The sequence below is a fragment of the Aspergillus oryzae genome, chromosome 5 (assembly GCF_000184455.2).
Source record: "Aspergillus oryzae RIB40 DNA, chromosome 5".
Lineage (NCBI taxonomy): Eukaryota > Fungi > Ascomycota > Eurotiomycetes > Eurotiales > Aspergillaceae > Aspergillus > Aspergillus oryzae.
This window is the reverse complement of record NC_036439.1, coordinates 1,679,704-1,707,026: the sequence shown is the minus strand read 5'-3', so window position 1 is coordinate 1,707,026 and position 27,323 is coordinate 1,679,704. Positions and strand designations below refer to the sequence as shown.

Genomic DNA, 27,323 nt, shown 5'->3' with positions numbered 1-27,323 from the left:
CTATCCGGTTTTACCAATCTTAAATCAATCGCGATTTCACCGAGAATGGACCCATGATCCAGACTCCCCCCGAATCAGGGGGTTAAGCTACGCTGTGGCCCTGATCGGCGCAACAATCGCCCCAGAATACGCCTATCTACAATCATCCTGTTATAGCAATGCGCGCAAATACATCGAACTCTGTGAGCGCGATGATGACGAGACGTATATCATGAGTTTAAATTCATTTCAAGCATTATTATTCATTGTTCGCTACGAATTGACGAAAAAGCACTTTGTCCGCGCGTGGATGACCCTCGGCCGTGCTGTTACACTTGCACAAATCCTCAACCTGCATCGCATAGATAGCGGTGATACGGCTCGACAGCAGCGCACAGGGTCTCAACAGGATGCCACCGAAACAGGATTAGCCTGCGATACGCTCGATCCGGCCTCGCTGGAGGAGACTCGTCGTTCTTTCTGGTCTTTATATATATTCGAAAGCTACGGGAGCGTCCGCATTGGTCGGCCTTGCACTCTAGAAGAGGACAACCTGTGTATCTTTCTCCCGTCGCCCGGTGAGCTTAGCGAGACATTTCTGCCTAGCCCAATGCCCTTTATCAGCGACTCTACAAAACTCACCGGAGTTGGCTACCTGACCTCCTATGCTGCGGTGACCATCATGGTGAAGCTGGCCCGCCTCTGCTTTGAGCACGTCAGTATCCTCTCTCGCAGTGCTAGCGACTCTGGGTTTTGGGACCGACATTACCGTCTAGTTAAGACAATCAATGACTACACCGCCATTTTCCAACGATACCTGACTGCTAAAGCCGTCCGTGAAGATCCGCTGGCGTTTTCACTACACCTCAACCTATGCGCAACACACATTAACCTCCACGAGGCAGCGATACGTAAAGTTGAAGAGCAAGATCTACCCAAGCTTGTTGCAGCTGAAAGTCGCAAGTGTAGTACTGCCGCGGCATTCAAGATTCTCGGAGCTATTCGCATGAATTGGCCTGTTCAGCGGTCGGAGGTAAATCTTTCATCTCTCTCTATACTCTGCTTCCCATGAGCCTCATCTGACTTCTTTTGTTTTAGCGTGATCACTTCACCCTTCAGGCGACGTTTATTGGCTGGCCCATTTCTATGAGCCTAATTGCCCTGAGTCGCAGTTTAGCCAATGGTGACACGACTCCCATCGGCATCGTGGACTCTCTGCGCTTGTTATGCGCCGCTCTGGACCATGTTGAGGAAGCTGATGGGTATTGGCACCAAGCAAGCAGGGCTGCGGTGGCTGCCTTGGCAAAATGGGATGAGCAACAACACGAGTCCCGCCCCGGGGAATGATCTAATGTCCCTTGATTTGCGTTGAGTGGAATATGTTATCCTTGGACATGGCTTAAATGGTCTTCTCTTTGGCCAGGTATAACCCAAGTTTGAATGGTCAGACTCCAAGGTATCTCTGATCGAGGCATCACAGACAAAGCGCACCGGTAACAATGGGACCTAAGACTTGTATTCAGATTTCACATTAGATATGAAGCTACATATAGAATTTAGCGATCATTTCTTGCTGATAGATGCGAACCACCGACGACATATAGCAAAGTCTATGGTCTTCACCACTACCCTTCCAGCTTTAGTAGGCGAGCAGTGCATATGATGAGGGTAGGCATGTTTTCTCGTAACTCGTCTCGATTGATCGGAATTGTTCTACTACTGGAATACGTATCACCAGAGTTAAGCTCTTTCCTTAGCTCAGTAACTCATGGTGATTGTCTCTGTGAGCTTGTAGACGCTTGGGGTGATACAGGATCTTGAGATTTCCCTTCTTTTTCGCCTACGTAGTCCTCCATGGGTAGCTAATCAATGAGCCGCCTCAATCCCAGACCACACATGATGGGGGTCCCTAGGCAAGAACCACAACAGCGTCGAACTAAAGCACAGGAAAAATCCCACCAACAAGGGCCAAATCTGCTGCAGATCCCCGGTCCAGTACCACCACCTCTTTGGTAGCTTCCTCTGCTCGTTCTTCCTTGCCTCTACCGCGATGGTATCCGGCCATCCCAGAAGCCCCTTCTGCTCTGGAAAGTCGACAAAGCTCAAATTCGTGCCAGCACTGGCAAGCTTGGCTATATTAATTGCTAGCGTATCCAGGCCGATCCACGGAGTGAGCCAGCGCTGCATAATGTAAAAGTACCATCCGTCAAAGGCCTGTAGACGCGTGAGATCGCCGCCGACTTTGACAATGGTTTTAACGCGGTCTAGTCGCGAGTCCTGGTACTCCTGCATGGTGGCACTGATTTCCACAGTCGAGGGTTTCTTGTTTGGGTGTCGGTTCAACAGTTGATGGAGTTGGTTGGTGATTGCTACGCCGTCTTCTATTGCCGTGCAGCCGCCCAGCGCCGAGTTGGTGGTCCCCTTGTGGATTGCGTCGCCAGCCATTACCGTCCGGCCAAAGAACCAGTGGTCGAGAATGCCTTCTTCCAGGGAGATCAGCTGGGCCTTGGTGCGGGTTCGCCACAGTTCCCCGAAGACCACCGACTCGCAGATTGGATAGTCGGCTAGCTTGCGCGCCAGGGCCTCCATGTCGTCATCGGTAAATCGCGCGCGATTGGGCCATACACACTGCTTGTCTTTAGGGAGTTTGCAGTAGGCGATGTAGGAAATGAATGTCGGCTGACAGAGGAGCAGGAACGAGAAACGGTCGTTCGAAATTGAATGCATGTCGTGGGGACGCAATCCGGGAACTGGTGGACATTGGGCCACGATGGCGTTGTAGGTGTAGACTAAATTGGTGGCATATCAATGGCGTTAGATATTTGATGAAAGAACAATGAGTCTGTGTTGGCGAAGTATGGGTCAAAAGCATGAGCAACCGTTTCCCCTGGGTAAGGCACAAAGCCTTCTAAGGCCTGGGTCCTGAAGCCGACTTTTATAACATCAACGATAGCATTGCATAGGTAAAAGTAGGCCGGGTTAAATATTTGTGCTTTGTGAGCTCGATGGAGCTATACCGATTCCTTTTTGGCTTTTATTATGGGGCCGATTGATTCTAAATTCTTGGTCATTATTCTAATGATACCGCACGAGAACTACTTGAACCAGATATCAACTACCGATGACAGAGTCACCTATAAACAAGAAGGCTAAACTGGTTGCAGAGTCCCTGGACAAAGCACCGGGCATCTATAATCTCCCTAGTTCCACTTATATGTGTAACCGTTCAACAGCGACACCGATCTTTGCGAGTTTTCTTTCCAGATGGTAATAACCCCTGTCCAGATACTTTATACCGCCAACCACGGACCTTCCTCTCCCAACCACTGCTGCAAGAATCAGGCTAGCAGTAGCTCTCAGATCCGAACCGGACACGAGTGCCCCAGACAGCTTCTCAACTCCACTAATTATTGCCGTCCGTTCACAAACGCGTATCCCTGCCCCCATAGCCCGGAGACCAAAGCATTGGCCAAATCTTCTCTCAAAAACAGATTCAGTAACATGACTTGTGCCTTGAGCTAAGCAAAGCAACACCATAAACTAAGGCTATAAGTCCGTTGGAAAAGCAGGATAGGGTCCAGTGATAATATCCACAGCCAAGGGTTGTTTGGCCTTCCAGACTGTTACAGAATCATCTGATATATCAACACGAGCGCCCACTGCTTTCAGATTCTTGATCAACATTACATGCTGCTCAGGATGACAGGGATATACCGTAAGAGGGTTCCCACATATGGCCCCTAGGATTAAAAACGTGCCCACCTCTATCCTATCTTCCATGACTCCATACTGACAAGGAGATAGAGGCGTACTATGACAACCATGGATGACAAGTTGGTCCGTCCCCGCGCCATGAATGTCTACTCCCATGAGGACCAGGAAGTTAATCAAGTCACCCACTTCCGGTTCACGGGCTGCGTTATGGATATGTGTCACGCCGCGAGCCAAACAAGCGGCCATGATGAGATTCATCGTTCCAGTCACCGAGGGCGTCTGCATATCAATAGTTGCTCCTTGTAACTGAGACGCATGAGCCTCAATATACGTGTCTGTTACTGTAATACAAGCCCCAAGCTTCCTGAGGCCGTTGATGTGTTCTTCAACTGGACGATTGCCGATACTACAGCCCCCAGGAAAACTTAAACAGGCATGTCCGAATCGAGCAAGGAGCGGGCCAAGAAATAATATCGACGCTCTTAAGCTATCAGTAAGCTGGGCAGGAACAAAACGAGACGTTACATCTGTGGTGTCAATTGTAAAGTTGTCGCTAACCTGAGAAACATCGGCCCCAAGGTATTGCAAGATCGAACCCATGTTCTTGATGTCTGATACTGGTGGGAGGCCGTGCAGCGTACTGGGCCCGGGCGCTAGTAGTGTTGCCGCCATGAGTGGTAGTCCGGCATTCTTTGAACCGGAAACTCGAACATTTCCGGTAACATCTCGACCACCGTCGATTGCGATAGCGCTTGGCATTTGTATTGAGGGGAACTTCAAAGCGGCGCCAGAGAAGCTTGTGGCAGATATGAGAAATACGAAGCACCAGAAGCTAGCAATGAAGTATGTATATCAAGGTTTTAGTAGGCCCTAATATACAGAGTAGTACTAAAAGGGCACAGACAGGAAGCACTGCGAGGGAATAACCACAGTTGATTGAAAAATAGTAGCGGTGTGTGGGGATCCAGATCCTGTTCCGTTCAACATGCAGCCCGGAGGGCTTTGAGCATAAACCGGCATGACTCCTTTCCCACTATGGCAGGGCGCGAGAGATCTCTGTGGGTGCGTTTGCATATCATTTCCTTCTACGAAGTCTTGCCAACTGTATACGAGGTCTAATAGGACCGCTTGCTATGGTGGATCTGATAGTTTCACTCATGATCTAAGCGAATCGCTCCACAGGGATCAACAGGATCTTTCCGCGGCCTACCAGAGTACCTAAATCTACTGTGGATCTGTTTCTCGGCCGGTCCAATTAGGGCTGCCAGCAGGACTATTAATGGAAGGTATACTGATAACCAACACTAGGTCGTGTTTCAAGGAAGAGGAGCGGAAGCGTTAACAGTCTGATTGGGGACAGAAATATATAGAAGGACCAGGATCGAAAATGTATTGTGTTGCTTATTTCTACAAAAGTATCGGCATACTGTTTAGGCCTTATGTTCTAGCCAGAATACTGTGTAAAAGATATGAGTAGATGATTATATAAGATCCTTCAGCTCCAAAGTGGGTAGTTCTAGAACAAAATTATTATTTGGGGCTGCATAGCTTTAAATAGTGATGAATTACCTTAATTATCATAATGCGTTTTAATAAATCTGTTGAATGACTACAAATCTAGGATAACAATTTCTAGTTCCTACTTACTAGAATTATAAGTTTTAGTGATTATATTCATTTTGATTAACAGAACCCCATGCCCAGTCTGGAACTGCTTGCTTCTCTAGTCTCCCCTTCAGCTTGCACAAAACAAAGACGAGGACCCGTCAAGAATCCCTAAACTCTGATGTCACTGTAATAGAGAAGAGCCTATCGAACTTCGCCGCAAAAGCCTTTTCGTCTGAGTGTGCCCGGTCAAAGTTAATGCTTTCCGAATTCGACTGCATCCTCTCAAAAGTCCTACCTTTCAAGCTACCTCATTCTTTGACGATAGCTCTAAGATGGCTATTGAATCGAGAATTCTTAATGACTACGATGTGGGATGGACGTATGCGCTGCCTACGCAGTGAATTGCAGCAGTGGGGATATGCTGGTGCATTGAACCGTCCTCCTGCTGAGCTGCTAATAGACCTCTACAAGTTCATCAACGGGATGTCACAGAACTGACCTAGCAGACCTGTTTGTTATATAAATTCAGTACGATGATGGATTACCCATATCTCAAGGATAGTAGAGGCTGAATGGACTAAGATTGGCATATCTGATTCAGATAGAGGGCACTGGGAGCTTGCCATAACCTAGGATGATGAAACCGCTGCAGGGGAGACATCTGTAGTTTCTTATAGCCAAAGTAGTTCCCATCAGTAACTCACACCAATGAGATAATCAGCTAGGGCTTCCACGTGTGGGATTGCCTCCTGGGCTACAATCGGCGAGGCATATTCAGACACGCACCGATTTAAGATAAATACTGCGCCCATCAGCTTTAAGGCAGGAGATCTTCTTTTCAGCAAGTTTCAAGCCTGAGCTGATTGTATGCTCTAGATTGTTATAAGCATCAATTACTGCATACCGCTCCTCTGTGGATAGCTGTAAGAATCGGATAAGCTTAATGGATTGGCAGAGTACTTGAATATGATTGCAGGCTTAGTTGGTAGCCCGAGCTAATTCCCCAAACACGACCCTGCTGTCCTAATATGGCGGCGCGGGAAATTTTGCCGCTGCTGAGTAAACTATCATCGACATAGGCTAGTGCTATTAGTAACTGTAGAGAGCTGCTATGTGGGAGGGTATGTAGCGCATACTTTGAAAAGACACCTTGATTCGAGAGTACTTTGTGGGAGAAAGGGGTTCTGCTTCAGTGTTGCTTTCAAAATCCTTTACGGTGAGAGAATTCTGTTCTTCTACCACGATGGGCTGGTGCCGATGGTCTATGTTTCCGCTGCGAAGAGTCTTAGCGCCATTCAAGCCAAGAGAGTATATCTTGAGGCTGTGTGCACGGAGAGCCGGGCTGTACGCAGAGAATATGAGACGTATAGCTAAGAATAGACATCATAAAGCATACAATTTAAATCCCCGCTTCTAATCATAACCATAAAGCGTATGTAACAAAAAGAACGTCGTCCAGCGACTTTATCCACATCCACATCTAGATACAAATCACAACTCACAGACCCAACCAGTAGCGAGTCTTCTCGACCTTGAAGGACGACTTAAGAACACCCTCGCCAGTACCAGTTACAAGAACCTCATACTCGCCTTTCTCGGACGCCCACTTCTCGCGCATCTCGTCGAACCAACTCGTCGCCAGCTTCTTCTCCACGACGATCTCGACCTTCTTCTGCTCACCAGGCTGCAGGAAGACCTTAGTGAATCCCTTGAGTTCGCGGACGGGACGGTTGACTTCCGTTGCCGGGGGAGCGACCCAGAGCTGGACGATCTCTGCACCGGCGACCTTGCCGGTGTTGGTCACCGTGACGGTTGCGGTGATGGGCTCGCCGCTTTCTTCGTACTGGGGCTTCTCGGGAGTGGTGGTGAGGGTCAGGTCGGAGCGGGTGAAGGTGGTGTAGGAGAGACCGTGGCCGAAGGGGAAGAGAGGGGCCAGATCGACCTTTTCGTAGTAGCGGTATCCGACGTAGACGTCTTCACCGTAGAGGACACGGCCGCGCTCGGAACGAAAGTTGACGTAGCTGGGGTTGTCCTGCAGACGTACGGGGAAAGTAATGGGCAGCTTGCCGGAGGGGTTGACGTCGCCGTAGAGCACGTCCGCGATACCGTTACCGCACTCGTTACCGCCGAACCAGGCGTGTAGGAGAGCCTTGGTCTTGTTGGCCCATGGCATGGTCACTGGGGTGCCGCTCTGAATGACCACGACGGCGTTCGGGTTGACGTCCAGCACGCGCGAGATCATCTCGTCGCTGCCGGGGGGAAGGTCCATGTGGTCGCGGTCGTAGCCCTCGGTTTCCCATTCGCTAGTCAGACCGGCGAAGACGACTACTTGTTCGGCCTCGGAGGCGAGCTTGACGGCGTTGGAGATGAGCTCTTCCTGGCCGACGCGACGGCTGGCTCCGAAGCGGAAGCCACCGGGTCCGAAGACTACCACGCCGCGGGTATCGAGGTCGGAGGTAGGGGCTGTGCCGAACTGGAAGAGAACCTTGTATGTTTGGCCGGCCTTGAGTTCTTTGGAGCCCTTCTCTTCGACGGTAGCGGAGCCGAAGAAGGCGGAGCCCTGGCGCTGGTTCTTGGTGTTGTCAACGACGAGCTCGCCGTCGATGAACAGTTGGCCGGTGCCAACAACAGTGACACCGAAGTCGTAGACACCGTCTTCCTCGGGGGTGAAGAGACCCTCCATGTCGACGTAGTAGGTGAGAGACTTGATCTTGGGGTTGACATAGTCCATTAGGAATCCGCTCGACGAGACCAGGTGCAGCTGCTCGATAAGTTCGCGGTTAGACTCGGAAGGGTGCTCGTTGTATACCTTGAATGAGAAACCAGTCTTGCCGTCGGCGGTCTTCAGCAGGGGTCCAAGGAGAGGAAGGTCCTTGTGCGAATAGACACCTTGAGAGAACTTGACCTCACCCTTGCTCTGAGCCGAGACACCCTCGAATGGGGTGACAGTGTAATAAGCATCCAAAGACGCGGATCCACCGCCGCAGTACGCCGCAACCTTGGAGTTAGGACCAATAACCAAGATAGACTTCTCCTTCTTCAGGGGCAAGATGTCTTCCTCGTTCTTCATGAGAACGACAGACTCCGCCGCAGCACGGCGGAGAAGAGCTTGGTCCTGTGGCCGGTTGAGAGCCTTCTCCGGGGCGTTCTCCGGGATGTTCAGGCCATCCACAAAGTTAACCAGGTTCAACACATTGCGGACACGCTCATCCATGACAAACTCAGCGACCTCGTTCGAAGAAACGGCATGCGCCAGAGCAGTTCCACGCCAGCGTGTCTTGCCCGGCATCTCCAGGTCCAAACCAGCATTGATTGCATCACTGGTACTGTAGGTACCGAACCAATCACTCATAACCAACCCATCCCATCCCCACTCCTTCCGCAAGATATCCGTGATGATTTCCTTATTCTGACTAACGTGCGTTCCATTCACCTTGTTATAAGCTGTCATAACACAAGCCGTCCTGCAAATCCTCATGGCCAATTGAAACGGCAACAAATAGATCTCGCGCAGAGCCCGCTGCGTAACAATGCTATCAACAGCCATACGCTGATGCTCCTGGTCATTGCACACAAAGTGCTTCAGAGTGGCCGCAACGCCCTTCTCCTGAATACCCTTGGAGATATAACCGGCCAAGAGTCCAGAGAGCACACCGTCCTCAGCAAAGGACTCGAATCCACGACCTCCGAGCGGAGACCGCTGGGTGTTGATCGTGGGGCCTAGAATAATGTGCGAGCCCTTGGCAATGGATTCCTCTCCCATCAATTGACCAATCTCATGGAGCAGCTCGGTGTCCCAGGTTGCGCCCAGTGCCGTGGCACAAGGGAAACATGCGGCTGGGACGCCGTTGAAGAAGCGAGTTCCGCGCACGCCGTTGGGGCCATCGGACATGCGGAGAGTTGGGATGTTGAGGCGGGGCACGGAAGCTGTGTGCCAGAAGTCGATTCCTGGGATTCTTAGCATTTCTTTTCTCTTGCGATCGTGGGTTTTTGACTTACCGGCCGTCAAGGCGACCTTCTCCCCTAGGGAGAGTTCTTCGATGGTCTTCTCGACGTCTAGACGAGGCATTTTGAATGTGTTGTGGTATATTTACGTTTTCTTGTCTTCAAGCGAAGATAAAGAAGAAGAAAAAAGGAAAGAGGAAATGAAAGGATTGAAATGATACCTATTCCGACCAAAACTATGGGTGGAATAGTGCAAAAACGATAGATGAAAAGGTAGGAAGAGGTATAAAGGATAAAAGGATAAGAAAACCAGAATACGAAGGACTACGAGGCATACAAATATATAACCCAACTACCTACACCACCACGGGCCAAGGATGATTGACAATGCGGGCTGGTTAATAGAGAAAGTCTGGAGAGTTCGTGCCGACACTCCCCGCTTGATGTCGCCAGCACGGATCATCTATCAATTGGTGGATCTCGTTTGGTGGACATTCTTCCCCGGTTGGGATGAGCATCTGCGGTGAAACCCAGAGGCTCTTGTCAGAATGTCTGACCGTGGACCCGAAACACGTAGCGATTACTGATCGATTGCAAAGTATTGCCCATCACGGCGCGATGAAAAGGGAACGGGCAAACAACCGAAGTTTAACCGGCGCGGAATATCGGACCGTCGTGCCTACACTATCCTTTTCCTACCAGGAATAGCCCACATTATGTTGATGATTAGTCACTATGCTACGTAACTAACTAGCTGCTGGTTAATTTCCCTTTCCGGAAAAATAGGCCCGATGGATCGCTTATTTTGACAACCCATGTCTGTCATCTTCAATCATGGTGTTTTTGTTCAGGTTCAGGAAATCAGGGCTTTCTGAATCACATGGTGGTCACGCCTTTGCTTACCCTATATCTTTTGTTTTGTCTTTCTCCTTTTCCTTTTCCACTTCATCCCTCTTCCTCTTTGTTTTATGTCTTACGAGGGAGGTGATGTTGAGGATTCGGATATCGTTTCCGAAAGAAAAAAAAAAATGAATGAATACAAAGGGAGAGAAAGAACAATCAGCACTCCCACGCCATCACGTTAGCCCTATATCCGTAAAGAAAGATCACCACTCCTTGTCGGTCAATATTTGTTCAGACAAATGTACGACAGTGTCGTTCATAGCAGGTAATTAGACATGCGGACTTTCCTAACATTCCAGAATATAGAATTTAGCTTTATAAAAACTCTGTGCCTTGACCGTCTTGCATATGCCGACGTACAAGGAACATGCGCCATGCTTTCTGCTTGTCTTATTTTAGCTGCGACTTCTTTAAAGTAGTTTAGCCACTCTTCAAGCAATCGGAGAAGGATTTGACCATAATATGCATGACCCACCACAAGATCTCCGTTATAGTTATACTATGCGGGCTACTGGCAGCCACTTTTTCATTCGGCGAACTCTAAACGTATGGTATCATGAATGTCAGCATCATGGTCTTTTCTTCTGAACCTATTCCCGCAGAAGCAGGGAGTTGCCTGCAATATCATCCTCCAGGTCGCACCCGATCAAAAACCAGAAACATTCTCTCAGCGAAAATTTGTCCCCGAAATCCAACACTTCTTGTTCTTTTGTCGAATGGCGAATTGCATGACCGTGGAACAATGTCCACGAGCCCATTTTGAAGTCTTGTTTTAGGAATATCGTTCCCTCGTACGTCGATATGAAACCGTACTTTCTGTCCGACATCTTCATGTAGCCGCGATCTGCGCCTTCGATTCTTAGTAAACTCCATATAATAAAGCATTCTTACATCCGACCTACCTAGTATATGCCTCAGATGGGGCTCCTCGTGTGGTAGGGTAGCGGCTTCGAGATCAAGGGCCACAACCCACCGTGTCTTCATCTCCCCAACAATGCGCATGCTTCCGGAAGTTGTCATTAGCACAACGTCCGGAACTTTTCCTGTCATGCTCGTGTCGCCGGTGACCAGACATAGCCGGAAAAGAAAAAAAGTAGAGGAGGGCAAAGGGCAGATGAAACGAGCTTGTCGCTTGGGAGATAAATCTCCTGTAGTTCCTTCAGCAGTGCTGTGGGGCTTATCGTCCGCGAATCTCATATCCACATTAGCCGTGGAGCATATGGCCCACATTGTTTACAAACTGGCCTTGCACGCCAGTTTCATTACCAACGTGTACATGCTCATTCGCTATGCTTACATCTGGCGTAGTGCCGGTGCTTGAAAGATATGATCGAGCCATATTGCTCAAGGTGTGAATCTTCCACAAAGTGTCGAGCATCCGCTCGAAGGTTACCCAGGTTCTGGAGCTTTCCGATGAAGTGTATGCTATATAAAACGGAAGGTCCACTTCTGTGCGCGTTCCTGGTATCTTCGGTGTTGGCTGATGTGTCCTACCAGGATGTCGTTTAATTGGACTTGTGGTGGTGTCCAGTTTCCATATACGCTTGGGGTGTATTCGTCTATAATGATGGGCCACTTGAAGGTGGAATCTGGATAGTGATATAGAGGCCTATTGTGAGGTTTAACAGCACCTCTTTGGCTAATGTCTTTATCTTTTCTTCTTTTACCGACACCGGCGGGTGCTTTTGAGGATGGGAAAGTAGTATGAGCTCAGTTGGATAGATGGACTTTATGGAGAAAGATGTAGAGAATGATAGTGAAGGAGGATTGTCATGAATGTATCATATTCAAAATCTACATCTCTCCGTGCATTAAAACTAGTGAACACGGAGTATAACTTCACAGCTAGTACATATGTGACTATATTGAAGTCACCATCGTGAATACATGAGTAAGAACAGTCATAGCAAGCACCAGTGAACGAATGCCATGCTCACAAAAGAGGACACGCTCACTGAATGGCAATATCAGCACAAGACAGGTAAATCTGGCCAGTCTGGAACGAGTTCCACTTGAACGAAATCAAGGTATGGTTGGAAGTGTACTCCGGCAGCTTGACCTTCTTGGTCACCGTGTATCCACCAGCAATACTGGTATAGCAGGAGTTCAACTCTGCATTGTCAACACCCTGGCACTTAGGCCGGTCAGAAGCCTCGAAGCCATTGCACGTAAACCAATCATTACGCCAGCAGGCCTCGCCCTCGGTACAATCCGCACTGTACCCACACTCCTGGCCACTGACATCCGTGCAGGGTAGCAGACCTGCGTCGAAACAATCCTCAGCAGCCTGCTTCTCGTCGTTGGTGGGCAGGTAAGACGGGTCGAGAAACTTGTCGACAATGCTCTGGTCTTGACAGATCCGGTACGTGAACATGCCACCATGGTCACCGTTGTGGTCAACACACCACTGTACTTCGATCTCTTCGCCGGGGCTGTAGCTTTGCACAGCGTCGGAGCCCCAGTTGGTGGTTGGCTGGTTGTAGTCGATACTGTCACGGGCGTTGTAACCGCAGGGTCCACTGCGGCCAACTGGTGCCGCATCGAGGTCTGGCCAGGAGGAAACGGGCTCGAGGATCGCACACTCAGGGCATGAGTCGATACCGGCCTGTGGTCGTTAGTTGGGTTTGAGCTTGAATGTGAACGTAGAAAGAGGGAGAAAATACCTCGTGACCAAGACGGGTTCGGCTAGAAGGGATGTACATGTAGCCATGGCCTGCTACGGAGGTAGCTAAACTGAGGGAGAGTAATGGGGCGAAGACCTTCATTATGTTAAAGCCTCGTAGGAGTGGTTGGACGCAGTAAAGTTCAAAGAAATAGGATTCAGTCCTTGAGAACAAGTCACAATTCCGATGCGCTCAATGTTTTGAATGATCATCTTTTCGCCGTGATCATACCATTATATATACATGACTCAAAATGCGATCGACATCCTTGTTGTACCATCTCCACCTGACTTGAAACATGCCCGAGCAGGGGGCGGACATTTAACCCCAGTCCGATCTGTCCCTGACGAAACAATGTGGTGGAGACCGGTAGATGCGGAACGGCGCGGATACAAGATTAACGCTCTTCAGGGCTGTCGGCGGTGAAGATCACAGCTCGATGAAGGTTAGTACGTGCCAAGAGTCATATTTCGTGATTGATATAGTCGGCTCTCGGGCGCTTGACATCTAAGCGACCTTGGCGTGAGGGCGGAGTGGACGAGAAGCTCCGGTAAATTTCCGGTGGCCATGATTTATGCAAGAAATGTCAATTAATCTCGGGCCGGCGATTTGCATGCTGTTAAGCGCGTGTGGGGTTGAGAGATGGAGGGGATGTGGGAGGTATACTCTACCTGGTTGGTTGCAGAACTTATATTAGTTTTCAGGGCATTTGTCTAAAGACGTGTTGGAGTTCAGCCTCTTTGGAATTGGAATGACTGGTGTGATTGATATCAAATCTTTGTTCTTGAGTAGATTTCTTGTGGATAGTATAAAAAATTCTTCTTTCGCGTCGACAACAGATATAAGCCACGGGTTGGCTGTGCCTAACAGCCACCGTTGCGTACCTGTAGAATGTTATAGCGTCCAATCACTCATATCAGGGTGAGGGTCTGTGTTTCTAGGCCAGTCGTAGCTTTTCGGTGCCTCAGCCAAATCCCAGCAAATCCACAAGGTGTCCATCCAATAGTGTGTCTCATTTGAAGGACGGCTCAAGCGGAATCCGTGGATGAAACTTGTGAAGAAAATGTATTAGCGTGACAATTATTTTTATTTTACTAATTCTTTTCTTTCTTTTTTACAATGAGATGATAACTCACACTTTTCCAAGGCTTTTGTCCCAGTGCAGCTTGCTCAGTGTTGGCCAAATTCCACAGTCGATGCACTCACTATAGACCCAGAAGGTTATTTTAGAGTCTTGGGGACCGGATGGGGATAGGTTGAAGAGAAAGGTACAAACATACGTCAAAGCCTCTTTGAATGCTTCCCTCATCTGTTGCCTTTCGGAGGGCTCTAGATTCCAAAAGACTCTTTTGTTGAGCTGTACGCCGGGGTGATGTTGCATCAAGAGATAGACCATGAAGCCGCCTGGAACAGGTCCTGTAGAGTCTTGTTTAAACTCCCTCTTTGCTACGAGGGTCGGCGTTGAGGAGCAGTTATTTTCAGTCAACGTGGTAAGTGCGTTTATTTGATCGCGTCCGAAAGGAGTGAGACTATCGGTCGCCTGTCTTGCCCTCTCGTCATGGATGGCGAAATCTGATCCAGCATATGGGATTCTGATATAGCTAGCTAGCTGTGTACTTCCAGTCATATGTTCGTGCAGACGTAGTACGGACTGCACAAAGATCTTGACTACAGCAAGCTCATCCGGATGGTCTACATTCCTGCAGCGGAACGTTCCATATGCTCCCGATGGAGCCTGCCACTCCAGATAATCCAAGGCACTTTCTTGGTCATTTAAGTCCCCGAGCTTCGTCACCAACCTCCAACGTGACATGGTGCCGAGCTGGGGGAAGTCGATAATCTTGCCGACCCACCCATCGAAAAAAGGCCTATGTGTCATAGTGTGCGTATGTGAAATACGTTGAAGGGGAAATGAGAATCGTAAAGACAGATAAGGACAGTTATGTAGGATGGGCGCAGGGGTTTCGTATGCATGACGATATAAGTTGGCGGAATATGTGTAATGATTATTCACTGCTATAGACTCTAATTTTGTAAAATTTCATTGCCACATTCGTGGTTGGTCAAGTTGCGCCCAGAGAGCACGTTCCGCAGCCAATTCATCATCGTATCTGGGTACAGCATTTTTAAACTCGGTATAACAGTCCGGGATATTAAGAAGCCCATAATGCGCCTTTGTGTATTCCCAATATTCCGGATACCAGCCGGCGAATTGCCAATCAACAATTGCAGCAATCTTGTCATCGCGTATGATGATATTCCGTGGGCAAAGATCTGCATGGGTGAAGTAAGTGCGGCATTGGCGAGTATGTCACTGCATGACAGATTCACTAAGAACTTTTGTACAATCCTTCAAGGGAATTTGTCCACGGAGAAAAGAATGAAAGTCATCGATGTTACCAAAGGGGCCAAAAGAACGATAGCCCACCCTAGCGTCATCGACTCGTCCTAGCTCTGCTGAAGCGACAACCCCTTCTTGTGGTGGTTTGAGAAGTTGAGTTCATTGATGCAGGCAGCAACCTGTTTCACAATAGCCTGCTTTTCAGTGGGTGATAAGTAATGGCTTGTCTATAGCTCTTGGAGGATAACCCCATGAATATATTCCATCTCGACATAGAGGCGTCCGTCAATGCTATAGGTTCGCTGAACTTTTGGAACAGGTATAGAAGTGTGTTGTGCAACGTATTTCGGGCCTTGGAGTTCAGCCGACTCACAAGGACCTTTGATTAATCGGGTCTGGCTCACTCTCACGACGTTCCATCCAAAGGATTCAAAGCGCTTCTCACTCAACTAAAGTCGAGCACGAAGGAAACGAGGTAGTATTCGCTGTGACATTGGCATTATGGAGACTTTCGTTCGAAGGCGGATGTACAGGTTATTCTAAGGTCGAGATGGAGTTTGATCGAGATTTCGCTCTTTGTTCTTGATACTCGTGACTTTCCAGAAGTACAGTTTGTAACAAACTTCGACAGATATAGAATAATGAGCACCTTAGGCAGAGACAACAGTGAATCCATTACGACTGACCAATTACCGATGAACCCGCCTCACTGGCTGCCTACTTAAATACCAATTATCTCTTCTTTCCCTCTCCTTCCCCATCATTTCTCTCTCTGCGCTAAAAATGCTAGGATCATCTCTATCCACAACTAAGCTTCCCTTTTTCAGAGACCTTAACCAGCTGCCATGTCCCCTCCCTACGACCGAGGACATCGAAGCGGGAACTATTCTGCCGACGAAAAGTGAACGCATTTCTGGAGACCATGGACATGTTGCCGTCGTTGGAGACCATTTCGTTGTTAAATATGGTCAGTTCATCCTGGAGAACGAAGGCCATGCGCTACTCCTCCTGGAGAAGTATCCATCAATCCCCGTGCCACGGCTGTACGCTATGTATCGCAAGGACGACATTCTCTACCTCGTGATGCAATTACTTCCCGGGGCGGATCTTTCCAAGCTTTGGGGTGAGCTATCGTGCAATGAGAAGGCGTCTATATGTGATCAGCTGAAAGAGGCCTTCGCCCAAATACGTACCATCCCCTCGCCGGGCTATTTCGGGAGCGTGACCGGAGGGCCTGTTCAGCATCGATTCTTTGGTTGGGTGGACTCGGATCCACGCATCATGGGACCTTTCGAAACATTAGAGGACTTTCATCTGGACATGGCCCTCGTTTCACAAAGGCAAGAGAAGCGCAAAGATAGACATCCATGGGGTGCAGAGTGGTTTGCACGGCACCTTCCACAAGCACTAAAAGACCATCTAACTACCTTTACACACTGTGACTTGGTCAAGCAAAACATCATGGTCCAAGAGCTTCCGCAAACCGATCGCCACACAGATAGAAAATTCAAGGTAACGGGTATCATAGATTGGGAGTTGCCTGGATGGTATCCTCGGTACTGGGAGTATGCTGCGTTCTTCGCGGATTTCCTCTGGGAAGGGGAAAGGGGAAAGATGTTCGAAACATTCATTGATCCTTGGCCTCTCGAAGCTGCTCTTTTGGGACTGTTCAAGCATGATTTGGAGGGGTACTAGCACGACATTTAAGCCGCATGAGTTTAAGCGGCCAGACAATTATATCGACCGCTGCTGATTTATAACTAATAATATTATCGTTGACCGAGGCAACGGCCGCTACACTTAGTCAAGAATCGAGTATGGCAACTCGCAGTACTTCGGACGCAGGAGTTTATAAGGTATTCAACTGCTGAACAGCGAATTCACTGTCCTCCACGGATTGCCATCAAACGTGCCATGGTTATTGATCTGTTTTCTACGTGCTTGCTTACACAGTATGGACCGGTGAAGTCTGTCATAACGCTTCCCATGGACTTCTTCAGAGCATAGATATGCGCACAAAAGTCCTACTCTAAGGGTGCTTTCGCACTATCATCGTCTCTATTCGGAAACATGACAAGGGTCTTTTCCAGGGCCAGCAGTCCCTGTAGGCAGTTGTTCAGGCCGTTTGTCAATGTGTACACGCTACCTGTCTCCATCTTAGCCATCACACGTTGGATCTCGTCCGCAAGTGTTTTGGCAGCCAGTGTATAGGCCTTGACAACAAGGGCTGGTTGCTGTGCAGCCGGGTCAGCTTCAGGAGTACTATAGTTGCAGGAAGGTCACCCTCACCGGATGCGCAGCAATGTCCTGCACATTTGCTTTCAAACCGTGGTCTCCCTGGAACCCGGGGCTCGGCACTTTGATACTCAGTGAAGCCAGGTAGGATATGTTCATAGCGCTTTCGAGCCTCTCTTCTTGACGATACGTACTCGTCGATCGGAGAGTTGTGTAGAAGCTGTCACCGGCTGGCAATGATTCTTTAAGGCCTACCTCCAATTCACGGATAAGCTCATCGAACAAGAGAATCGCCAGGTCGCCGTCGGTGGCGCAGAAAAGAGCCCTGCGTTGGATATCCGCTCGGGACGCTTGTAAGCCTATGATGGTTGTAGAGGTGATTGGACCAAAGGCCTCTCTCCAGGAGTCGATCAGCTCGGTTGTCGCCGTGTATTGGCGCTGAAAGCTTTCTTCATCTCCCATGCCCATCAACATATCTTGTGATGCTAATGTCAGAAGGGCTACTGATCGCCACAACAGCACAGCGAGCGAGCCTGCATTAGTGACAGCGCGATCTACAACATCGCACGATACGTTTTGAGACCACAGGGTAGTTACATTATGCTTTTCAGGTCGAGCCCGAGCAAGAATAGAATCTTCTATTTCTCGCTCATGCCTCCTAGTCTTTAATTCGTCTAGGTTTCCAGGTTGTGCCGGGCCCCGCAAGGCTAATTCTTTTATACTGCCGTATTGAAGGTCGAGATTCGTCGGGTCTGTTCGCTCACGGGAGATGGCGATGGTGACAGAGTGAGACATCCAGAAGAACCACTCTATAGCGCCAACCACTTCTTGGATGTATTGGCGAGCTTCAGACGAGAATGCTTGGACTGTGTGCGACTTTCGCCTCCCTGTGGCGGCGCCTACCGTATTTAAAGACGAGAGGGGATGACCACCGTGCCCGCGATTTTCTTGGAGATAGATACGCGCATTAGAACAGAGTGCTCGAAGACGCCGAGCCCCTTCACGGTGCGCGTAAGTGGTATCCTCTGCACATATTTCCCTCTGCTCCAGCCCCGTTGGTGGCAAAATCCCGCCAAAAAGGAGGAGCGAGAGTGCTAGGCGGAAAGACCCAGTTGCTCCGATGTTCCTGAAGAGCATCTCTCTGGCCTTTTGCCACGTTGCAAAGGCAATGTCTCTGGCCCTTGAATGAGACTTGGCTGTTCCTGTTCTGTTGTTTTCGTCCACTGTGAATTGGGTGGCTGTTGCAATAGCGACCCATTTGTATGTTTCATCAATAGCTTTATCTCGCGTGTTACTAGATGAAGGGCTCTTCTGGCCCCCCGGGTACTGAAAAAGTGCATCCAGTAATGACACGGCGAGATAAAGATTGGGTGTCGCAGATGTTGAGTTCCACGCTGTCAGATCCATATACCACGAGTTGTTGATACTCGACCGGACACGCTCCACATATGGAGAAACATCAGCACTGTTGCTCAACGGCACTAGAGCTTCAATCCCCAGAGAATAGCAAGGAGGCATGCATCCCTCTGAAAGGCAGGCTGTGATTTGCATATCAAAGACATCAATGTATAAATACAAGTGCTGCAAGCAACGTTCTCGGGCCTCCAGCTGCTTCGCTTGGTCCCATTCAGCTCGGGGTATCAACGTTAAACCTTCCATCTGGGACACATCCTCGACTGGATTCCATTGGGAAGTGGGAGCCTTATAGCCCACCGGAGACCGAGGGGAAGTTTCTGCTCGCCTTTGGATCTGGCGGGAGGGTTTCCGGCTAGCTAACCAGGCCACCGTACATTCCATACTGCGGAGGGAGCACATGGTACACGCAACTGTGGGCTTGTCGCCACAGATTGCTACCCCCCTCGGAAGATCGCATCCCCGTTTTGCTAGACAACAGGGGTCACACGAGTGGTTCTGTCGACGTATCCGCCGCCCTGTGCTCTGCTTTTGTGGTGTGGGGACTGGATAGAGCTCCTGTTGGATATTAACGGCAGATGCCGAAGAGGCTCGATCATCAATTTGATAATGTGAGTAAGAATGTGTGACATTGCCAGCACAAGCTTCTTGGTTCTGGTAAGAAGCCTCTACACTGTCTAACCAGCCTGGCTCTGTCTGGATCCATTCCGGTAGCTGTTGCTTTTCACCCACATTGACGACGGAGCTCACCGACTGGTCCAGCTCCGAATCTGGGGGAGTCAGGCAAAGTGGCAGCGCAAATTGAAGCTCATTGATCGGGATTGTATTGCAGTCATTGTTTGGGTCACGCAATATCTGCGAAATTTGTAGGTAACTGTCTGGTGGAGAGAATGACATTTTCTTGCTGTTGCGATTCCGGGGGAACCGAACTACATAGCGGGACTATCGGTGGTGAATGATCCTGGGATCCGCTCAATCTCTTCGAGTGTATCGCTGGGGGAGAACGCGGAGGTTCATTCATATGCGATTGGGAAATCCGGGGGAAGGCGATCATCCGCGGGGGGTCCGCGGGTCCCGACCACCTCCACCATCCATCGAGTTTGGGGTATGATATAGTTTATGGTTATCCCCTACAACATGCTGTGTAGTACAGGAATAGAAAGGATCAAAAGCTTATGTCCCAGCGATAATATAGCGGAGTATCAGGAAGGATGTTGGCAAACCCCGACCACAAGGGAGCGTGGCGTTCTAAATATCTTGAACATGGGGCCAGATGCTGTGAGAAAAAGATAGTTTCTGCACTCTGGATCACTAATTATGCAAATATTACACGCTGGATATCACTTATTAGTATGTCAATATAAAGGGTATGGTAGGCCTCGTATATTCTCTGTTCCTCTGACGTGCGTACATCATCTCTGGTTCCACGTGTCGTTGAACAGACCTAGGCCACCGGGTGCTGTGGCTCCAAAGACCCGCCATGTTACTGTGCAAAGTGCCTCCCATGAGACCTAAGGATTAAGTTACGGAGTACGAGGTTGATGTCGATCATTAAGAGGAACCGCGGGTCCGCTTCCACCCCGCACCGACCCATACTCCACCAATATCTGCATTTATAGCGAATCGCGAGTTCAAGGTACGTCTCTATCTCGGCACCCGCGGACACCGAGGCAACATCAAGATTCATTACCCTAAGGCTCATGAGAGCCTTTGCCCACTATTAATCAACACCGGGACTCTTACGTTGCTTTTGGAGTATCAACGCGTCCCAAGCCTCGCAGCGATCATGTCAGACCGTCCATCATCCAAACGACATGCTTTCTTCGAACCGAACTTGGAAATCTCCCCACAGGACATCGAATATTTCGCCTCCCTCCCATTCGCTTCACCCTACTTAAACAGTCCATTTTACGAGCCGGTCCCATTCATTACCCGATACGATACAAAAGCCACCTCCAATAAGTTCTTCAGCAAGGTGATCAACACCGCCGAGACAATCCCACACTTGCTGGCCCTAGTTCGAGTGCCAGACTCGAAATCAAATCAGACCACAGATCAACGCGACAATGCACACCCAGATTTTGTGGTTTTTGTTTCTCTGGGCCCCGACCTATGCGGTTTCCAGGATACAGTCCACGGCGGAGTCTTGGCTGCCCTGCTTGACGAAGCTCTAGGTTTGTGTGCCGAGTCGACAGAGTTGGTTTCAAAAGGTCATACGCGGCTGTACACCGCTGGTCTTGAGATTTCGTATCGCTCCCCTGTGCCTGTGCCGAGCGTTGTTATGATCAAAACATGGGTTACGAAGAGGCAGGGCAGAAAATGGTTCTTGGAAGCACAGGTCCTTGATCAAGAGGGAGCGGTGAAGGTAGAGGCTAAAACATTGTATATCAGCTCGAGAGTTGATGCGGGATTATAGTTCCCTAAGCACCTCTTAGTTCAGACTTGTAGCTACTCTTATTTGTACGCTGAGGTCCTACTCGGAAATAGTAACCCAGCTGCCACTCCTTATAATCGTATCGGTATTAGGAACTGTTCTTTAGCCTATGTCCCTTATGTGTGTTTAGCGGTTCAATATCTTTACTATTTTTCTATATTGATCGCCTCGCGACCAATGTACAATCTGACCCCAAACAATTGCGGTGTACATACTTTAACAATGGACATTGGGAACTTCAGAGAAACCAAATAGGACGTCCGGATTCCTAACTCGAGAGGATATTGTACTTCCTATATGATATATCTACCACCATAATCCTCACAACCTACAGAAAGTATCCCAAATCTACAACCCGGTCGCTACCAAACTACCCCTCAACCGACTCGAGGACCTGATCCCGAGGGCATCCAAGCCTCTCCATAGACTTGATAAAAGTCTCCAGCTTAGCCCAGTCTTCTGGACACTGGACACCTGGCCGCTTCTGTGCCCCCAAATCCAGCACCATCAGAGCAAAGGCAGCACAAGATGCACCAATTGAAGTGGCCATACTCTCTCCCATGAACGAGTCTTCCCGAACAACAGGTGTGCGTCTAATAGTGATAGCAGGATATCCATTGCGGGTGCCAACACCTCGAACAAGGATACCAGACCGATGTGGCGATTGTTTTCCCCGTGCGGAATTGATCAAAAAGCCTAGAGCCTCGCCTGATGTGCACTGCCCCTTGCGTACCTGGTCGATCATACCCCAGAGAGCAAGGTTCCATGGCTTGAGGGATGCAATGCCGTGAGTAGCTAGCTGGTATAGCTGATTGAGCGTAATGTCACCGCCCCGGAATTGAACGGCCATGGCACCGATTGTCTCACTCCAGCTCGAAGAGGGCTTTCTCTGCATACCCTCGAGAAAGTCGACAGCGGCATCCATTGAAAGAGTTCCCGAGTGGACTGCTGCGCCAAGGCCTCGTGCAAAGCCGTTGAATGGCGCAGGGCTAAGAGCGCCCATGGTCCGAATTCGAGTAATATCTTTTAGTCGGCGTGGCAAGGTAACCGGCTCGGGATGAACACTCTCGTAGAAAAGATCGCTAGAACCAGTAATAATAGGAGCAAAAGCTGTCTCGACCCAGTTCTCGTGAACGGCGGCCTTTCCGTCGGCCCAGGTTAAACAAGGTCCACCCGTGATATGCATCAGATGCTCTAACACCTCTCGACCCAATTGGCCACCCTCTTCACTGACAAGCCAGCATATATCGAGGCTCTCGACGGTATCAAGTTCTTTGGCAATATCAATGGCTATGAGGTTTGTCATGCCCGGGGATGAGCCGCAATTGATGTAGCAAGGGACGCCCTCCCTCTCTGCCTGCTCATGTAAATCCAGTGACGCTTGTGTACTGTTCACGTCATCGGAATAGTCTAGGTAGGGTACCTTTGCGTCGATACAAGCTGTGAGTACTGGTGCCGAGGTCCGATGATATGGTTGTGCTCCTTGAATCACGAGTGCAGCTTCGGTAATGGTGCTTCGTAACTCATCCGGATTGAATAGGTCCACCTTGCGGATAGTGATATTTTTACCAGGCAGTTTGGCAACAACTGCGCGAAGTGCATCCTCATCGGAGTCTGCGAGGATGACAGGCACGTCGCTTGCTTGTACGAAAAGCCTGATAGCTTCTCCGCATATCGCGTCTGCGGCACCAATAAAGACGACAGGCTTAGAGCCAGTAGAATTGGTATGCATGTTGTACTGGGAGTGTGTTTAAACCGGGCAGACGTTCTACATTCAAAGAGGAGTGCAGTATAAATAGCCAGTTATATTGGCTTGGTAATGGAATAGTAGAGGCCGACTTTTATTGTGTTATTTATACTTAACCTACGAGACGATGAATCTATATTGGGGTTCTGCATCTGATTATACCCCGAAGGCTGGTTTTACCTGATCTGAAAAGAACATGAAGTCATACCCGCGGCTCCGAGCTATTGATATGCCGAAGATCTGGCAGACCATAAGGATCGGCGAGGATTGAGTGAAGCTGGCCACGTGGGAGAGAGGAGCTTCGGATCCGGGGGATCCGCGGGTTCCCGAGCACGGGATGTTAGGGTTTAATCCGTCGATCGAATGCTAGGAGCTCGCATCAACTTCCACGCATATTGGAGGTAGGAGGCAATAGTCACCACACAGTCCCCAGAAGCTGATGGGTTGGTAGCATAAAAGCAGGCATTGCGCCTTGATTTGTATTCACAATGAACTATTCATCATATTCATGATCAGTTATAACACAAACTACTCTCGCCTCACAATCAACTATCGCGCAAAATGGCTGAAAACCAAATTCCACACGAGCTGTTAGCCAAATTAGCCGGTCAAATCATCCAGGACCCTGGCATTCCAGTCGCAGCCCCAACTGTCTCAGCTTGGCAAGAACCGGCGCATCCTATCGCGACTATCCAGTCCGACAAGCTGCCACAGCGCACTGATTTTGCCATTATCGGTTCTGGTATCACCGGTACCAGCGTTGCCAAAACACTCCTTGAGAATGAACTAGCACGCGATAAGACGATCACCATGTTTGAAGCTCGGTCTCTAACTACCGGAGCAACCAGTCGTAATGGGGGCTTTCTGCTGAGCCATGCTCCGCCGTTCTTTAAAAGTTATGCCGAGGCTTTGGGGATCGATGCTGCTAGAGATATCGCCCTGTTCTGCGACCGCACACTGGAAAGTATCGTTGATATGGCCAAGGCCGAGAACCTTGATAAGGCAAGCCAGATCAGAGACGTCACGACGATCGCTAGCTTTGAGCATCAGGAAGGTTTCGCCGAGGTGACTGAGTCTATTCGCATGTACGAAGAGGCTATTCCTGAGGCTAAGGGGAAGTATACAATCATAGACAAGGATACAGCAGAGAAGGTAAGATGTTCTATTAACATGCTTGCTGAAAGAGACATGCTGATTGTTTCGACAGGAATATCATCTCCGGAAGTCTAGCGGTGCTCTGGTCGTTCAATCTCGCGTTTTCTGGCCATACAGACTGGTCACAAATCTTCTGCAGCGCCTTCTTCAACTTTATCCAGAGCAGTTCGCAATCGAGACCCAGACACCAGTAATTTCAATCACAATTGATGAGGCTGACACCGAATACCCCTACATATTAACAACTCCCCGAGGAACAGTACGAGCCGCAAAGGTCTTCCACTGCACCAGTGGTTTTACAGGTCACCTACTGCCCAAGCTCAGGGGAGCAATCTTCCCATGCCGACTATCCATGACAACGCAGAAGCCAGGACCCCAGTGGGGAAATCGCCCCAACTCATGGCTCTTCCATACGAAGCAATCATATGACCCGAACACCACCTTAGTCGAACAAGGCCTATACTGGATGCAGCAAAACGCAGAAACCGGTGATCTGTTCGTTGGAGGCGACCTGCAGAGGCTGGACGATTTCCTGTCTTCGGATGATTCGGTCATCAGTGCTGACTCTGCGAGGAACCTTACTGACTTGCTTCCTAAGAGGCTCTTTAAGGAAGGCTGGACCAATCCCATCACGAATACTACAATGACCTCCGCCACTGCCCTTCATAGAATCTGGTCTGGGATCCTCAGCATGACGGCCGATCAAGTCCCGATTGTAGGTAGTGTGCCGACGAGTATCAGCGGTAGAAATGTTGAAGGGGGAGAGTGGATCGCGGCTGGCTTCAATGGATATGGCATGTCACAGTGTTGGTTATGTGGCGAGGCTATTGCTCGTATGGCCTTGGGAGAGCAAAAGCCAGAGTGGCTGCCGGATGTGTACTTGAGTACTGAGAGGCGTTTGGGAGATGTGTCCATGGGTTCGGAGGCAGCCCTGGCGTCCTTTTTTGCAAGGTAATAGAGGATGGTAAATGGATCTGGCATGCAGGTACCAGTCTGGTGGACTTGGATTTGCCATGAGTACTAGTTTAGTCCTGTGAATACTATGAATTTCAATTCAATTGCCAACGCCACTTCTACTCCGCATCTTGAAGTTCTCCTTGTTACGTAGCCAAGGCTTTTCAATTTTTTAGAAAAAAGGAAAACAAAGATTCAATGCATAGCAGCTAGCATCTCTTAACAATTAAGACCAACTTTTGTGCAAGTAGGTTCACATAGACCATCTAAATCACGCTTTTCTGGCTTCGACGAGGCAAATTGTGGACCACCTCCAGCAGCCTTGGGCCATACACCATCGACTTGGATATGCATATGTGACACCATGTTGCATATATTCTCTAGCTATACACAGAATAATATGGCACAAAAGGATTTACAGATCGAACATACATTTCTACAACACATGTTTCCAGGTTTTGACAAAAAAAGCTCTATCTTTAATACAAAGTCATTCCGACCATTCCAAGCCTGTCCGTATATCCCCCCACCAAGCCCTTACAAGATCCTTCCAATAGTACGACCGAGGTTCCCACTGAGGCCTATCACCAACTTTCGGAAAAGCCGAGCCACCCCTCCTAACATACGTAGCGTTCAGGTTAAGGAACGGCAGCTCCTGCATCCCATTCCGCTCTTCATCACCACACCGAGGAGACACAATACTCAACCCCTCCTCCCTCATCTGCGTCAATATCCGACATGTCAGCTGTGCAGTTGCATCAGCACCCAAGGTCCAACTAGCATCGACATATCCCAAGGCAAACACCACATTCGGCAGCCTATCGACCATGGTACATTTCCACATGAAATGATCCGGAATGGAAAACCAGTCTCCGTCAACTGTGATCTGAATCCCGCCGGCAATGTTCATCTTCAGTCCGGTGGCTGTGACGATGATATCGGTATTCAACTCGGCCCCGGATTGTAGCCGGATGCTCTTCTCCGTAATGGACTCAATCACACCGGTTACCACGCTGCCACTCCCATTCCGGAGACATTCAAAAAAGTCACCGTCCGGGCACATGCACATTCGTTGTTCCCATGGATTGTATCTAGGCGTGAAATGGGGATCCAAAGGCACTTCCCTGGGGAGTTCTTTGCGGGTGATATCGAGACATAATCGCTTCGCGAGATTAGGGAACCAACGACAGAAATTCACCAGCACGAGGGGCACGATGATCCATTTAAATCGAATGAGACTGGCTGCTAGCTTCTGGGGACAGATCCAACGAATCACTTTCTCGGTAGTATCTTCCCTTGGAACAGAGAGGACATAACTAGGGGACCGTTGCAACATGGTCACACTGGACGCTTTCTCAGCCAGTGACGGCAGCAGGGTGATGGCCGTAGCACCGGAACCGATAATTACGATATCCTTGTTCGTGTAATCAAGGTTTGATGGCCAAAACTGCGGATGAATGACGGTTCCTTGGCATCGATTGATCCCGGGGATTTCAGTCTCGAGCGGCTCATGATAGTCATAGTACCCAGTAGCCATCATGATGAACCGAGTGCGTAGAGTCACGGTAGCTTCACCATCCGTGGAAACATGAACCGTCCAGGCCTTTTTACCAGTAGACCAATCCATCTTTTCCACGCGATGCCGGAACTTGATCTTCTGGTCGATTCCTTCCTGCTCGGCTGACTCTTGGAGATACTCACGGATCAACGAGCCGTGCGCGATCGAGTGCTTCTGAGTCCAGGGACGCCATGCAAAGCCAAACGTGAATAAATCGGAGTCGGACCGTATCCCTACATTCAATCGTCTTAGCCACCAATTCCACTAAGTAACCTATCAGCCCAGCATATCTCACCTGGATACTGAAACAAACTCCACGTTCCACCAATTTCATGCCGTTCTTCAAGAATGCAATAGGTCAAGTCCGGATGACTCTCCTGCAATCTATACGCAAAATTAATTCCAGAGATACCAGCACCGATGATGATGACATCGTAATCAAGACTGTCGTTTCGTTCGGACATGTTGAGGAATGCGGGTACACTTCACTATAGCCGTCGCTGAGATCGGGAAGTGATAACCTATAACATTAGATTCATCCCGGCGAGTGATATACCCATACAAGTCCCGGGTCCGGTTTTGTGTCCACAGGCCTTGTTCGGGGGGTAGTCTTGTATGTATCGCCACTTCAATACCCGTAAACCCTAAGTGGATATTACATCTCACTCGGTGCC

At 49.3% G+C, this 27,323-nt stretch overlaps 11 protein-coding genes across 11 annotated transcripts; 4 read left to right on the top strand and 7 right to left on the bottom strand.

The window, feature by feature from the left end:
* Positions 1-158: 158 nt before the first annotated feature.
* On the top strand, positions 159-1,326 carry AO090701000242 (fungal specific transcription factor domain-containing protein; the record flags this gene model as incomplete). The annotated part of the gene is made up of 3 exons (XM_023237411.1): positions 159-182; positions 272-1,012; positions 1,078-1,326. 3 exons carry the CDS (start codon positions 159-161, stop codon positions 1,324-1,326), a joined length of 1,014 nt encoding a protein of 337 aa, XP_023092050.1.
* A 519-nt stretch (positions 1,327-1,845) lies between these two features.
* AO090701000243 (uncharacterized protein) lies at positions 1,846-4,452 on the bottom strand (the record flags this gene model as incomplete). Its single annotated transcript, XM_023237410.1, has 6 exons — positions 1,846-2,768; positions 2,859-2,901; positions 2,997-3,034; positions 3,099-3,148; positions 3,203-3,519; positions 3,574-4,452. The coding sequence occupies 6 exons, from the start codon at positions 4,450-4,452 to the stop codon at positions 1,846-1,848; spliced, it is 2,250 nt and encodes a 749-aa protein (XP_023092051.1).
* A 2,347-nt stretch (positions 4,453-6,799) lies between these two features.
* Positions 6,800-9,370, bottom strand: AO090701000244 (beta-glucosidase H; the record flags this gene model as incomplete). The annotated part of the gene is made up of 2 exons (XM_001823061.3): positions 6,800-9,249; positions 9,301-9,370. 2 exons carry the CDS (start codon positions 9,368-9,370, stop codon positions 6,800-6,802), a joined length of 2,520 nt encoding a protein of 839 aa, XP_001823113.1.
* A 1,369-nt stretch (positions 9,371-10,739) lies between these two features.
* Positions 10,740-11,199, bottom strand: AO090701000245 (uncharacterized protein; the record flags this gene model as incomplete). The annotated part of the gene is made up of 2 exons (XM_023237409.1): positions 10,740-10,999; positions 11,052-11,199. 2 exons carry the CDS (start codon positions 11,197-11,199, stop codon positions 10,740-10,742), a joined length of 408 nt encoding a protein of 135 aa, XP_023092052.1.
* Positions 11,200-12,100: 901 nt separating this feature from the next.
* Positions 12,101-13,133, bottom strand: AO090701000246 (uncharacterized protein; the record flags this gene model as incomplete). The annotated part of the gene is made up of 3 exons (XM_023237408.1): positions 12,101-12,754; positions 12,813-12,908; positions 13,044-13,133. The coding sequence occupies 3 exons, from the start codon at positions 13,131-13,133 to the stop codon at positions 12,101-12,103; spliced, it is 840 nt and encodes a 279-aa protein (XP_023092053.1).
* A 2,803-nt stretch (positions 13,134-15,936) lies between these two features.
* Positions 15,937-16,848, top strand: AO090701000247 (aminoglycoside phosphotransferase family protein; the record flags this gene model as incomplete). Its single annotated transcript, XM_001823064.1, has 1 exon — positions 15,937-16,848. One exon carries the CDS (start codon positions 15,937-15,939, stop codon positions 16,846-16,848), a length of 912 nt encoding a protein of 303 aa, XP_001823116.1.
* Positions 16,849-17,177: 329 nt separating this feature from the next.
* Positions 17,178-19,698, bottom strand: AO090701000248 (uncharacterized protein; the record flags this gene model as incomplete). The annotated part of the gene is made up of 2 exons (XM_023237407.1): positions 17,178-17,387; positions 17,437-19,698. The coding sequence occupies 2 exons, from the start codon at positions 19,696-19,698 to the stop codon at positions 17,178-17,180; spliced, it is 2,472 nt and encodes an 823-aa protein (XP_023092054.1).
* An 889-nt stretch (positions 19,699-20,587) lies between these two features.
* Positions 20,588-21,507, top strand: AO090701000249 (PaaI family thioesterase; the record flags this gene model as incomplete). Its single annotated transcript, XM_023237406.1, has 2 exons — positions 20,588-21,183; positions 21,342-21,507. 2 exons carry the CDS (start codon positions 20,588-20,590, stop codon positions 21,505-21,507), a joined length of 762 nt encoding a protein of 253 aa, XP_023092055.1.
* Positions 21,508-21,605: 98 nt separating this feature from the next.
* Positions 21,606-22,967, bottom strand: AO090701000250 (saccharopine dehydrogenase family protein; the record flags this gene model as incomplete). Its single annotated transcript, XM_001823067.1, has 1 exon — positions 21,606-22,967. The coding sequence occupies one exon, from the start codon at positions 22,965-22,967 to the stop codon at positions 21,606-21,608; it is 1,362 nt and encodes a 453-aa protein (XP_001823119.1).
* Positions 22,968-23,543: 576 nt separating this feature from the next.
* On the top strand, positions 23,544-25,161 carry AO090701000251 (NAD(P)/FAD-dependent oxidoreductase; the record flags this gene model as incomplete). The annotated part of the gene is made up of 3 exons (XM_023237404.1): positions 23,544-24,134; positions 24,190-24,943; positions 25,130-25,161. The coding sequence occupies 3 exons, from the start codon at positions 23,544-23,546 to the stop codon at positions 25,159-25,161; spliced, it is 1,377 nt and encodes a 458-aa protein (XP_023092056.1).
* A 420-nt stretch (positions 25,162-25,581) lies between these two features.
* Positions 25,582-27,113, bottom strand: AO090701000252 (flavin-containing monooxygenase; the record flags this gene model as incomplete). Its single annotated transcript, XM_023237403.1, has 2 exons — positions 25,582-26,882; positions 26,945-27,113. The coding sequence occupies 2 exons, from the start codon at positions 27,111-27,113 to the stop codon at positions 25,582-25,584; spliced, it is 1,470 nt and encodes a 489-aa protein (XP_023092057.1).
* Between the last annotated feature and the right edge of the window lie 210 nt (positions 27,114-27,323).